At 29.7% G+C, this 13,198-nt stretch overlaps 2 protein-coding genes across 8 annotated transcripts; one reads left to right on the top strand and one right to left on the bottom strand.

The window, feature by feature from the left end:
• Window positions 1–4,779: 4,779 nt before the first annotated feature.
• Window positions 4,780–11,014, bottom strand: LOC105226030 (transmembrane protein 47). Of its 7 annotated transcripts, none has more exons than XM_011204769.4 (7): window positions 10,879–11,014; window positions 9,246–9,534; window positions 9,036–9,111; window positions 8,791–8,977; window positions 8,570–8,719; window positions 7,811–7,873; window positions 4,780–7,737 (listed from the first exon to the last, which is right to left on the bottom strand). In XM_011204769.4, exons 3-7 carry the CDS (start codon window positions 9,084–9,086, stop codon window positions 7,577–7,579), a joined length of 612 nt encoding a protein of 203 aa, XP_011203071.2. In that variant the 5' UTR covers window positions 9,087–9,111; window positions 9,246–9,534; window positions 10,879–11,014; the 3' UTR covers window positions 4,780–7,576. The 7 variants fall into 7 exon arrangements, with proteins under 7 accessions (XP_011203071.2, XP_011203069.2, XP_029405943.2 ...); XM_011204767.4 differs by lacking the exon at window positions 9,246–9,534 and adding an exon at window positions 10,375–10,648 and having other exon boundaries at window positions 10,763–10,998; XM_029550083.2 differs by having other exon boundaries at window positions 9,036–9,139; window positions 10,763–10,994.
• A 211-nt stretch (window positions 11,015–11,225) lies between these two features.
• On the top strand, window positions 11,226–12,993 carry LOC105226029 (E3 ubiquitin-protein ligase RNF220). Its single transcript, XM_011204765.4, has 2 exons — window positions 11,226–11,786; window positions 11,842–12,993. The coding sequence occupies exons 1-2, from the start codon at window positions 11,502–11,504 to the stop codon at window positions 12,715–12,717; spliced, it is 1,161 nt and encodes a 386-aa protein (XP_011203067.1). The 5' UTR covers window positions 11,226–11,501; the 3' UTR covers window positions 12,718–12,993.
• Window positions 12,994–13,198: the final 205 nt, after the last annotated feature.

Genomic DNA, 13,198 nt, shown 5'->3' with positions numbered 1-13,198 from the left:
GCACAATTTTGATATCTCAAAAACTGAAGGGCTAGTTCTCATATATACGGATAGGCTAAATCGACTCAGTTCGTCATGTCGATCATTTACATAAATACATATATTACAGGATCTTCGACTTTTTCTTTTTGGGTATTACAAATTTCTCGACAAACATAATATACTCTGTTCATGGTATAACAAGAAACAACTTTGGTTTAGGCCGCATTGAAGCTATAATACACTTCACAGGTGCATATAGCATATATGGATATGAAAAGATATTTATGTATTGACTGGTAAGTTTTTATGATCATCTAATAGCATTTCACAACTTATAATAATTTTTTTATTTTAATTTAATTTTAAGATTAGATCTTCGCTTGCTGTCACCAATGGCAATAGTCTAAGATGGAACTTACCGCACTTATTTGGAATCAAATATAGTAAAAGCTCACGTGAAATAAAATTATCAGAAGAATGATTTGTTCAAACCAGGAAATATAATACGTACCAGCGCTTCTGCTAACATTCAAATTTAAAGCATCCTCTTTCTTCCTCTCTCTTTCCAGAGGCCTAACATCTCGCTGCTGTATCCGGTTAAGACAACGTATGGAATTTTAATTTGACTTTTATATATTTTGATTTTATTATAGCTATCAAATGAAACAGCTCCTCGTTTGTTATAGCCTATGTGTATATAATTGCTGTACTTTATTCACTTGTATTTATTATTACATATTAATACATATATGTATGCATGTATGTATATTTGTAGTTTCCATTTGATCTGCATTGGATGAAAGAATATTTTCTGTATATATGTATGTATGCTTGGTATGTAATACATATCCGAACAGTTTACACCTGTGCATGAGTATAAGTATTCGCTAGATATTGACGTACAATGCTTTTTTGATAAAATTCATTGGGTAAATCAAACATTTTTCGCCCTTCTTTTGCGTTAGTCTGTGGTATAAATGTTTACATTTTTTATATATGTATATATACTTATATGGTATGTACGTGACTTTAAATGAGTAGCTTTACAGTATGTAACAATTTAAAATGTTTTTTTTTTTTTTGTGTTTTTGCTAAAATGTTTATCTAAATATATTCACATACAAACACAAATAACAACATGAATTTGTATGAGCTTATGTATGCAAGTATACGAATTTATGGCTAGATATTTGTGTACGTACGTATGTTTGCATTTAGCTATAAATTTACCCAATTTTATTTATTGTTACTTCGAAAAAGTGGAGATCTGGGTGGAGTTGGTCGTTGAAACTAGCTTTTTAAAGTAGCTTTTGCTTGGAAAACACATTCGGTTGGTTTTTAAACAATATTACAAATTTTAATATTCATTTGAGTTTCTTTGTGGATTGTTAAACAAAATTGGAGGGATTTGTAAACTCTATTTCAGTTATAATTTAGTAACGATTGTATACAAATATAAATGTTTGTATGTATGTTATGCCTTTTTGCGGAGTTTTTACAGAAAATACAAAAAACTTATACATACAAATTATGTAGTTATTCGTGATTATGAATACATATGCATATAAAGTATATATTCCAATACATTTATGATTATTAAAATTATTTACAAACATTTAATAGAATAAATTCTAAACGCGGCGGGTTTAGAAAATAAAAAATTAAATTTTAAACGCAGAAAAATGGTATCTTGTTTTATTGGAAAAAATGTAGATAAATTAGCAAAAATTATGTTTTATTAAAAATAAATCCTTAAATTTTAAACGCAGAAAAGTTGTATCTTTTTTATAGGAAAATATTTAGATAAATTAGCAAAGTATTATATTTTTAGAGTTGTGTTTTTACTGATATTATATACTTTATTCGATTCTAACGCTTCATCACTGCGTCAAGTTTTAAAATAAAAATAATAGTATTATATTTTAATATACATTCTATCAAAGGTATCAAATCATAATTGCTTTAGTTAAATATAATCATTGAAATACATAATAACGTAGAATTAAACAAATTAAATTTTAAGGGTACATATTAATTCAAGTTGATTTTACATTCTTTATTCATTTCAACAGTTGCTTCTTATTAGTTACAACTTTTTTAAAATCTTACTTCTTACTCATCTTTTTTCTTACATTTTCCATTTATTAGTTTAAAAAATCACTAGCAGTGTTAATTGTTGTTGTTGCTGATATCATATATGTACATATGTAAGTGTATACACTTATTAGAGCAAGTTTTGTAATATCATATTATACCGTTGCACGAAATATAAATTTCAAATAAATTATGAAAACAATTTTTTAAAGAAAAAATATCGCTATACAGTTTGATTTTAATTTCATATTTTGCGTATGAATTTTTTTCTCCGGATTTTGAAACCACTTTGAACAAACCAAACAAGTTTGCTCACAAAGAGACATTGGCCCAACAGTGGTCAAACACTTTTTGATATGAAAAGTCTATAAATCGCTTTTATACACTTTTATCTAATCACTAATCTACTGAATAACTTAGTCAAAATTTATACCAAAAATATGGCGTTTACACTTTTACCAAGTTAGTCATTTAATTTTCGAAAAATTTGCTAGAAATTGTAATAAGAAGCTTTTAAATATAAAATTATACAAAAAATTAGAAACCACAAATAGTGAAGAATACTCAAAATAAATAAATAAAATTGAAATAAAATTAACATTATTAAATATAAATATGTATAAAATTTAAATTGCACCAACTCTTCACACAACTGTATGTACATATGTACTCTTTAGCAATTTAATTTATTTTGTCTGTGTTTTAGCAAACAGTACATAATTGTAAATATTTTTGATATTTAAGTACCGGCTGACACACCCTAACGCTAAATTTGCACCATAACAAACCTTTAAGTAGAAAATTTTAATTATCCAAAGCACACTTTTCGGCGCACAAGCTAATTGGTATGTGGTTGGTTGTTCAAAATTTAGCGTTGTTGTTTTCTTTACCACTATGTAAATGTATTTAAATTATTATTTTTAATTTTTGCTGCTTAATTATTAAATTTAATCAGTTAAATTTTTAATATTAGCAATTAAAACATTACTTGGACTTAAAATTACTTTTCGTTTTTTTCTTTTTCTTTATATTAGTGTGTTGTTATTTAAGTCAGTTTGAAATTATTTGAGTTTTAATTCGATTTTGTTTTTGTTTTTTTTTTAAGTTTTTGTATACCTATATAATACTAGTTTTCATTATAATTATAGTTATAATTAAGTTACCACCGCACGTTCCTGCCTACGATTTGTTCAATTTTGTTTGGTTTTGTTATTTTTTTAGTTTGCTGTTGTTGTTTTTGGTTATCTGTTCGCATTGTGTTGTTATTTTCTTTTGCCTTTTGCTAATTTCAGTTACATAATTAATGAATTTTTTGACTTGTTTGCTTTTCGATCACTGTTGTTGTGGCTGTTCTTGTTGTCTTTTTTGTTTTTTGTTGACGATGTTGTCACTAAATGTTCATTTAGAGTTTTGCTATGCGTTTGAGTTCGAATGGAGAATAACGAATTTTCGCAAAAGAGTTTTATAAGAAAATCTTTAAACGAACAAATGGAATATAATTATGTATGTTTATCTTATTAACCATCAATTATTAAATATATGTATATATTTTTTAATATGGAAAACATACTCTAAAGTGGGAGTAGTAGCTTGCTGGCGTACAAGTTAATAGACAATAGTAAACTTTATTAGCAGACTTAAAGTGTTGGTTTCAAACAATTTTACATTTTCATAGATATGTATATATGTATGTGTGTAAGTATGTATGTATATGTGTGCAAGTATTAATTGTACATTATTGCTTTAGTAAATATAATTAATGCTTTCGAAAAATTTTTAAATTAAAACGAATTATTTTAAGCGCATACAAATCTATATGTATGTATGTACATATATGTATATAAGTGATGCCTATATACATACATATGTATGTGTAAAATATATAATAAAAATATCATATATGTATGTTAAAAAATGGTAAACCATATTATCATGAATGTGCTTTTTTCAAGTCCGAGCATGCATTTTTATAAATCCATAAAATATTGCTAATAATTTCTTTAACTTTTAAATAAAACTAAAAATATATTTGAAATAAAAATCCCACAGTTTTTTATTTTTTATTCAACTTTCTTTATATTACAGGCAAACAAAATATTAAAAAAAAAAAACAATATATTTTAATACTAAAGTAATTAGGGTCATAGGCCATTGAATAGGAATATAACGGTTATATATTTCAAATTTGCAACGTTAATATCCGTTGTTGCTGTGGTACAAATTAAATTATTAAAACAAGACACATTTTATAACATGGCCCAGTGTCTGTTGAAGATGTTATTATGTTTATTTAGTATTAACGGTTCTTATTCCCGAAAATTGCAATATTTAATATACTAACGTCAATTTGTGGACAATTTTTATCATTGGACCATGATTAGAAACATAAAAAATTTTATCTGATTTTAGTGAAAATACTGTTTACTTAACAGTACAAAATGTTTGGTGCCGATTGCGCAAATCTTCAGTGAACTACATCTTTTGGACCTAATTTCTCCTCGAAATTGTATTAATGAATATTAACACTGCAAATCTAACTTAAATATTATAAAAAAAAATAGACTTTCGTAACAAGTCTTTAGTCAGTGCGTTAGGATATTTCATTTGTAAATATGAAGATACTTAAAAAATAAATATAGAATAATTAATCAGGTAAATTGTACAAATTATACAAATAAATTAGCAGTAAGTGTAGTTTCAATATTTTGTGTTTCTTGTTTTTTTTTTTGATATGTTTTCTTTGCATTGAACGTTACAACAGTAATAAATATTTGTAAATTGTCTGTCGTTCATATAAAAGTATTTCTGAAGCAATGCCAAATATACGGAAAAGGGTAAAGCGGTTTTATTCTTCAAATTTCCGGTTATTAAAATGTTCATTGCTTCAAATATTTTATCGCTTCATAAAAGTTTATTTTTAACATAAATTTGAGTAAACAGACGAATTCTTAGATAATATACATATGTATATGTATCAATAGTAGCGGCCATGTGTAGGCAAAAACAATTCAACAGGTTTAATTAAATCAGACATAATTAGTATAATTATATAATTATTTGCTTAATAATTACAGAAAAAACTGTACAAATCCGAATTATGAAACAAAATAATTTGAACAGCATAACAAACAATATTAATTAAATATATATTTATGTACTTGAGTATATGTGTTTCGTGTAATACAATTGGTGTGTGTGAATTTTAATTTTCAACGCTATTTTATATTGCCAATATAATTTTACATACGCTGCTTCTCTTTTGCATTTCAATTCAATTAAATTTCTGCTTAAATTATTAATTAATAAACGTATACATGCGCATATCTGCGGATTTTTGGCAAAGCTATATGTTTTGCCCATGAATACATAGGCAAGTTTAATATTTTTAATCGTTTTCATGGGTATTGCTTCAGAGCTTTTCCATTTACAGCTTGAGAGCATAAATATGCTAACTAAGGTTATCTGGTTCGAAATAATTTCCACAGATATGTCAACACTTTTGACCAAATATTGTGCAACAAATAACACAATTATTAAATACGAGTATCAATTCGAGACTTGTTTGAAGACTTTGAGAAAAAATAGACATTTCGAGTTTTTGTAAAAATGTGGCGAAATATACGCAACTACCTACAAGTTGACGGTTTTAATAAAGCGACAATAAAATATATCAGTATGTAAATGTGTGTATGACGAAACGTTAAGGTACATTTTGAACACGGATTGATTGGCAGACTAACACTTAAGCAGTCGCCAAGGGATTGTAGTACAGAAAAAACATTTTGCTTTTTTCTAATAAGAAATACTTTAAAAATTAAATCCATAACTATATAAGCTAGTAACGAGTCCTCTTGGCATATACTAAGTGTTAATTTATGTGTACATGAAATCAATTGATGTATGTATGTATATCTAGTTTTAGTTGGAAGGCGCATGTATGCACACACTTTGCTCTATTATATTTATGAATAAACGAAGCTGCATGATATTGCTTTTATTTTACGGCAAAGTCTTGTCGTGCGTGTTTTTTCTTTTATATATGTTTGTAAAACCAAAAACAACAAGTTTCCTTGTTTGTCATAATTTCTATAGCTGCCTGATAATACTTCGGGATGCATTTATGTATGATGACAGGTATGTTAATATGAGTGTTGGTGTTTTTGTGTTAAAGTGTATGTATGTATGCATGTATTCGCATTGCTTTTTACTTTATGGTTCGGTTCACGTATTTATCTGTGGAGTTGATTTTAAATTGGTAGGTTCATGAGCGTGATTTTATATATATTTTCAAGATCATTATGCTTATATGCATTTTAAATGTTTGATTTTCTTTTTATTAATGCGTTTTAGTTCGTCTTTTTAAAGTGGTTAGCTTGTTTTCTACAAATTTATTACGCTTATATTTAGTTTGAATTTCTTACATACATCGTACGATTCATATTAATTTACATAATTATTTTTTATTTTTACGGAGTTCACATCGATGTTGTTGTTGAAACAATAAATAAAAAAATAATTGTTGAGGAAATGTCTAGGCTTTTAGGTTAAGTGATTTTGTCAGCAAAGTTACATAGGGAAGGATATCTACATATATAGTATATATAGATATATGTGTATGTGCTTATGTACATGAAAATAATTAAAATTGTGTAGATATATGTATATGTGTATTTGTATAATGATTATGCACGTCGAATATATATGTAGATATATGTTTGTAGGTATATACGCATACAATACTAAATGGTTAAATACGATCACCATGAATACATGAATATTTGCTTTTTGTGATAGGTATGTTAAAATTGTTTTCTAAAATGCTTTCACCCAAATACATGACAATTGTATGAATGTGTAAGTGTATAAGTGTGTATTTGAGTATGTTTATGTATTTTGGATTATGGGCTTTCACCTTTTCTGTTAATATGCTGGAGAAGTAGTGTATAGATATTTCATTTAGAACACATGTATTTTTCAGATTACGCGGAAAAATAAGCAACATATTTATATATGATGCAACTCTGACTGGCTTACAGTGGTTTTATTCTGCTCAATGCTTCGGGTTGAGTTTGAAATTTGAAAAATCTGCATGTTTTAGCTCAAAAGGTTCCCATAATTTCCGTTTATGGATGTATGAAGTGTTGTGGTTTTTGTTTGTATGTTGTGTGTTGGTAATTAATTTGAATTTTTGGTGTTGACTTCATTTCAAGTTGTTTTTCTACTTTTCAGTTTGTTTACATTATAAATATAGTATTTTGGTTATCGGCAATGATGACAGACAGTTTTACACATTTCTTTTTTAAGTTCTTTCATTTCTTTGTGTGTTATATAATTGTTTGGCTCTCGTTTTTGCTTTTGTTCATCTCTTATTGTATGATGTGTTGATTTAATAGCTTTTGTTGTTCTTGTAATAGTAGTAGTTAGTAGTATTATATCAGTAGAAATCGCATATTTACTTAAATATCTAAAGAACGACGTCAGGCAGGTCGTGCGGCCTGGCCTAGGCGCGCATCTGGTTATCATGTACAATTTTTCTCTCCTTATAATAGATCTCTTCCGATTCTTTATCGCAAAGCAGTAGCACAACGGCACCGAATAGAAAGATGGCTGCACCCCATCCAACTCCGTAGGCCCAACCAAATTCCCAAATTGGCCGATTCGCTGTAAAAGAAAGTAGTAAATGGGTAAATCATATGCATATGCACAATATATAATAGTAAACATTATTATTTACCCAGATTGAGTTCTCCAGCAAAACATACTGGATATATTATAAGTGCAGATAAGACAGCCAGTACTGAAAAGATAAAATTATTTTAAATATTATAACAATTACATTTGCTATATTTTAGTTTAGTAAAAGCCTGCTGAAAACGCCGAAGACCCTATAAAATCTGTATATAAATTCTCCAGTCAATTAGTTTTAGAGATATCGATCTGAAGTTTTGCACACATCCTTTTCTTATCAAGAACCTGCTCTGCTTTGTAGGAATTGTCGACATCGCACCACTATAGCATATCGCAGCCATATAAACTGAACGATCAAAATCAAGTACATGTATTGAAAACTCTTTTATTTGGCAATATATTTTCACGGCATGGATTATTGTTAGAGGCAATGGTTTAATCTGCGAAAAAATTGTTCGTAGGCACCCTATAGTTGCCATACAATTAAAATCAACAAGAAAGAAGGATATTAGACCTTTGGTGCAACCGAACGGAAAAAACGTTTACCGTTCTCACAACAGTCTACGTAAAGAGAACGGACTAAAATTTTTTACGCGGTCAAGGACTGTCAACTCGGCAGAATTCTGCCGCTACAAGAACAACAACGTTAACATGTCTTGTTAATTTAATATTCTAAATGTGTAAAAATACACCATACTTAGGGATTTTTGATTTGATTTTATCTTTGATTGTTTCGAACAATCACTATTTGCAAAATTAACGATTTCAATTTCTTTCAGGTTTTTGTTATGGATTGAAAACTTACATGATAAAAGCATCACCAGCACAGCAATTCTGTAAAATTTGTATTTTACATTATGATTTTGCGTTCTCAAACCCAGTCCAGTAAGTATGGTGGCAATTACATCAGTGATCACTGTTATTATGCAAAGAGCAGCTGTGGCCTTAATGTATGCTAAAAATCAAATAAAGATAATAATTTAAAATCATGTAATTACAAATACAATTAACAAAGAAGCAACTTACCGACGTCTCGACTAGCATAACAGCCAGGCGGATCATGTAAATTAAATGGCAGCGGTGATTCAACGTCTTCCTCAATACAATGCACGAAGAGACCCTGTCGCCAACCCGCAGCCATTAACCAATCCGTGGAAGCCAATGCCATAATCATGAGTATGACAACAATAACACCGCATATAAATGCAATGACCTAACATTGAAAAGGAAAATTGTTACTCTTTAGAAAAATGTAATAATTTAATACGAACCTTAAGAGGTCTTGTGATTGTGATGGTTTCTATAGTTGTTGTTGGTGCCATTTTTGTTGGTGAAGGGCGTTGTGAACTGGACGTACAAAAATGTTAATCGAAATCTTTTTTAAAATATAATATATGTTTATATTTAATAAAAGTAACGGTATTTTTGGAAGAAAATATTCAAGATGTCTAACACTGGGTATATGAAAAATTAATACGTACCTTTAAATATAAATATTTTTGTATTTGTTAGTAGCAGGGAATTAGTGCGCTCTTCTAACAATAATAACAACACAAGCGCAATAATACAACGGAAGTTCGCATGAGATACTTTGGCTTAACCACTTCTGGGAAATAACACTTGTATTAGTTTATCTGATGATGATGCAAGTTACTGCACCTTATTTTTATAAACGGCTCGTACACTCGAATGGTTTTGATCAGAATGTATTGTGATTTATGTTTATATTTGTTTTAAATGCATATAAATTGCTTTTAAGCTGCATAAAATCTATTAATTATATTGGAAGAGAAAATTTAAAAACATATACATTCTATTAGTATAGGTAAGGATGGAAATTGGAAATAAAATTTAAATTTGACGACACATATGGACATACATACATATATGACATGTCATGCTATAAATATAGTCTCAGCATACACAAATAAAATTTTATAGTTTAGAAGAAACTTATGCAATAAACCAATAATTTTTAAAACCCTCCCAATTATAGGTATGTACATTATGGTACGGATACGCTATTTTTCCTTTTTTTTTACCTCCCTATAAATCAACACGCTTTAACCTACTTATCTAAACGACATTTTAAAAAATATACTACACCTATTAATTTATAAGCATATGTTAACAATTACGGTTAAATTTTTTCGCTGGATAACTACAGTTACTTTAAAAATTAATTAATTGGCTTTTGTGCACAACAAATTTTTTTTTTTTATATAGAATGATTTTTACGAAATAACTTAACGAAATTAAACAAGAAGACAGCCAATGCATGCTTGTTTTTGGCAATAATAACAAGGAAAACTTAAGAAAAAGTAGCAATACAAATTTTTTGTAACGAAAGTGGGACAAATTAAAAATGCAAACTTCTCGCAAATAAGAGCAAAACAATGAAAAAGGTAATGCAGATTCCGATGAGAGCAACATAATGTATATAAATAACGAAAATATATACTCAGCACATATACATATATTGCCTTTTAATTTTAGGCATTTATGTATACATATTAATAGTTAGTTGTTCACAGTAATATCAAGTAGCCAAAAGTGTTGTGGTATGGAAAATTGCGATTTATTCGAAAATTTCTTTGATTTTGAAAATACCTTTCTTTAAAGTAATCCATAGTAACCGATTCTGTATCAAATTCTGAGCAGTCGGCTAAAGAATCACTGTCGAAAGAACTGAATCCACTTATATTTATATTTGCAATTGCATTACTGCTGAAAGCTAATTGATGTTGTTGTTGTTTCAGCTGCGACTGTTGCTGAGCCAACTTGTCCCCACTTTCGGTTCTGCTATACATCCTCGCTTGCATACACAAATCTGTATTCAATTAATATTTAGCTACTCAAAATAGTTTCATCAGTTCACTTGACACTAGATAAATTTCACGATTTAAAATTATTTATATTTAACACCCACAGAAAGCGCCCAATTCTGTGTAAATTGGTTTTTCTTTTGAGGCTCGATTTCCACTTTGTCGTTGCCTACCTTGATACACATATTAGTTTACACACACATACACACCAAAATGGCGACAAATCTCTTCCAAATCGTTGCTGCTAAATGTCGTTTCTGCACTTCACCAAAATTAATTGCTTCCTTACATTTTAAATGTATCCACACGTTGACCAAGAATTTGTCAGGTGAAATGCAAATGTAAATAAAAATTAAATTATAAAAAATTTACGCTTTTTTACTCTCGCGATCGCACATAAACAATAGCCTTCGTTTTCTTCGAGAAAAATTTTCACTTTGCTTTTTTGATTGTTTCTTCTTCGAATTCGCCGCAAAAATCAAATGAAGGGCTGCATTTGCAGAAAGTGGTTGGAAATAATTGCAAACACTGCTAATGCCAAATTTGATGTAAGAACTTTGATTTAGCATTAGAAATTCCAACATAAATTTAAATACATATCACACAATAATAATTTCTTAGTTTTTTGGGTTTGACTCTGAACTGAATATATAACATGATTTATGTAAATTTGATGTGGCAATTTCATTTCGCCGCTGTTGGAAATTTATGTTCTCTACAGCTGTCAGTTGTTCCAATCGCAGACGTCAACAAATCAAACATTTCGGTCGTGTGCATATGTGTGTAGTTGTTTTTCATTTTGTTTGCATCAAAAACGTTTCTAAAACCAAAGTTTTAATGGTATTAAAATCGAGATTTTTATGAAAAATCGAAAAGAAATTTCATAAGGTTTGTTGACCAACAAAGACAAAAATGGAGACCACTTCTGAAACAGTTAGTCGATTGCGGTCAGGTGGAGTTGGTGAGGAGTACATGCAATGTCCTACTTGTGAATGCAAATTGCAGCATTGGGAAGTGAAGACACATTTCGAACAGGAAATGGAGCGTTTAAGACATATGCAAATGAAAGCGGTTAGAGAAGCAAGCGCCGAACTGTCGCAGCAAGGTGCCAGCAATACATTAGCACATAGTGAAGAACGACGTAAGCCTTGGACAATATTTCAACGAGTTCAACGAAATCGTCACTCACGTATAAGGGTTTGTTTATTTATTGTAAGCTTACATTAAAATTTTAATAAAACTCCATCTTTAGCGAAGAACTGGTAAACGAGTAGCACCTGCAACCGATCATCAATGCCCCGTTTGTAATGTAAGTTTCCCACTAGAGGAAATTCAACAACACGCTGAGCAATGTTTACGTCGAAGTAATGGGACAACCAATGGTCGTGATGGAGGCAGTTCAAGCAACGAAGACGACGATGGAGAGGAGTACGAAGAATATGAATGGGCCGGGCAAAAGCGAATACGTGTTTCAAGCATGCTGCAAGGTGGTTATGCTGCAATTGGTATAGGTCAAACTGTTACAAATACTGGAAGTAGTGGTAGTCATAATTCCACTCATGGTGGTGACGAAGAAGAAGAAGAAGAAGATTTAAATGTAGATGAAGATGATACACAAATTTATGGACCGGCTCAATATGCAGAGGCTGATGTTATACCACCAATAGCTGAGCAAAATGGTAATAGTGCCGATAGTGATGTAACCAGCTACATGCGACGGCTGATAACATGTTCTGAAGGAACAGCTTTACACAATAGCGTGGAAGAACTACGTCGCACAAGCGTAGATATTGTGGTAGCTACAAATACTGAGATACGCATTCCACAGGGTGTTGAATCCACAGGACATCAAGACCCAATCAAAAATAAATTGCCTGACAATGAACAACAAAACTACCCGCAGATAATTGAATCGTTGAAAATGAAATTACGACTTTTTGAAAATCAAGCGCAAAATAAATTCAAATGTCTAATTTGTTTAGATGATTATAAAAATCCAGCAATTTCGGTTGCATGCTGGCACGTACATTGTGAGGAGTGCTGGCTGCGTTCGTTGGGGGCACGAAAACTTTGCCCACAATGCAATTTGATTACGACGCCAAAAGATTTACGCCGAATTTATATGTAAATGAGGAAAAGTTACAACACTATAAACTTTTGAGGCATAAACCTTTCGACTATAATTTTTTTCTAAAATTATTTAGTTTAATACATATACCATTACTATTATGATTCCGCAAATTTTTATACTTTCTCTAGCATTGAGTGTAAGTAAGGAGAATAAATACTGATGGAACATTGCAATTAATTTAAGTATAATAAGAACTAAAGCTGTGTCACAGTTACAATAAAAATACAAGACATTATTTAGCTATGAGAAGCAAAAATATTCAAACAAATATGATTATTGCCTATATTATTCCTGTCGATGTAAGATCATCTATATAAACATTTTAATTTTTTACATTTAATTTTTTTATAACTATATAAAAGAAAAACCGATATGTACATAGAAGAGATCCAGCCTAGCATTCGAAACTCTCCTATTTTGGAAGATAAATATCAATTCTTGTTGTAAGCCGGCATTTTGCGAATACGGTAAAAACAAA

This window comes from Bactrocera dorsalis, chromosome 2 (assembly GCF_023373825.1).
Source record: "Bactrocera dorsalis isolate Fly_Bdor chromosome 2, ASM2337382v1, whole genome shotgun sequence".
Taxonomy (NCBI): Eukaryota; Metazoa; Arthropoda; class Insecta; order Diptera; family Tephritidae; genus Bactrocera; species Bactrocera dorsalis.
The sequence above is the reverse complement of the archived record's forward strand: the minus strand, read 5'-3'. Positions and strand labels throughout refer to the sequence as shown.

What these genes read in the sequence shown, in the direction of transcription:
- LOC105226029 (XM_011204765.4), top strand. Translation starts at nt 11,502, where the DNA reads ATGGAGACCACTTCTGAAACAGTTAGTCGATTGCGGTCAGGTGGAGTT. An exon ending in ATCGTCACTCACGTATAAGG is followed by an intron (nt 11,787 to 11,841) that starts GTTTGTTTATTT and finishes CTCCATCTTTAG; the next exon opens with CGAAGAACTGGTAAACGAGT.
- LOC105226030 (XM_011204766.4), bottom strand. Translation starts at nt 10,586, where the DNA reads ATGCAAGCGAGGATGTATAGCAGAACCGAAAGTGGGGACAAGTTGGCT. An exon ending in ATGGATTACTTTAAAGAAAG is followed by an intron (nt 9,112 to 10,374) that starts GTATTTTCAAAA and finishes TTGTACGTCCAG; the next exon opens with TTCACAACGCCCTTCACCAA. An exon ending in CAATCACAAGACCTCTTAAG is followed by an intron (nt 8,978 to 9,035) that starts GTTCGTATTAAA and finishes TTTCAATGTTAG; the next exon opens with GTCATTGCATTTATATGCGG.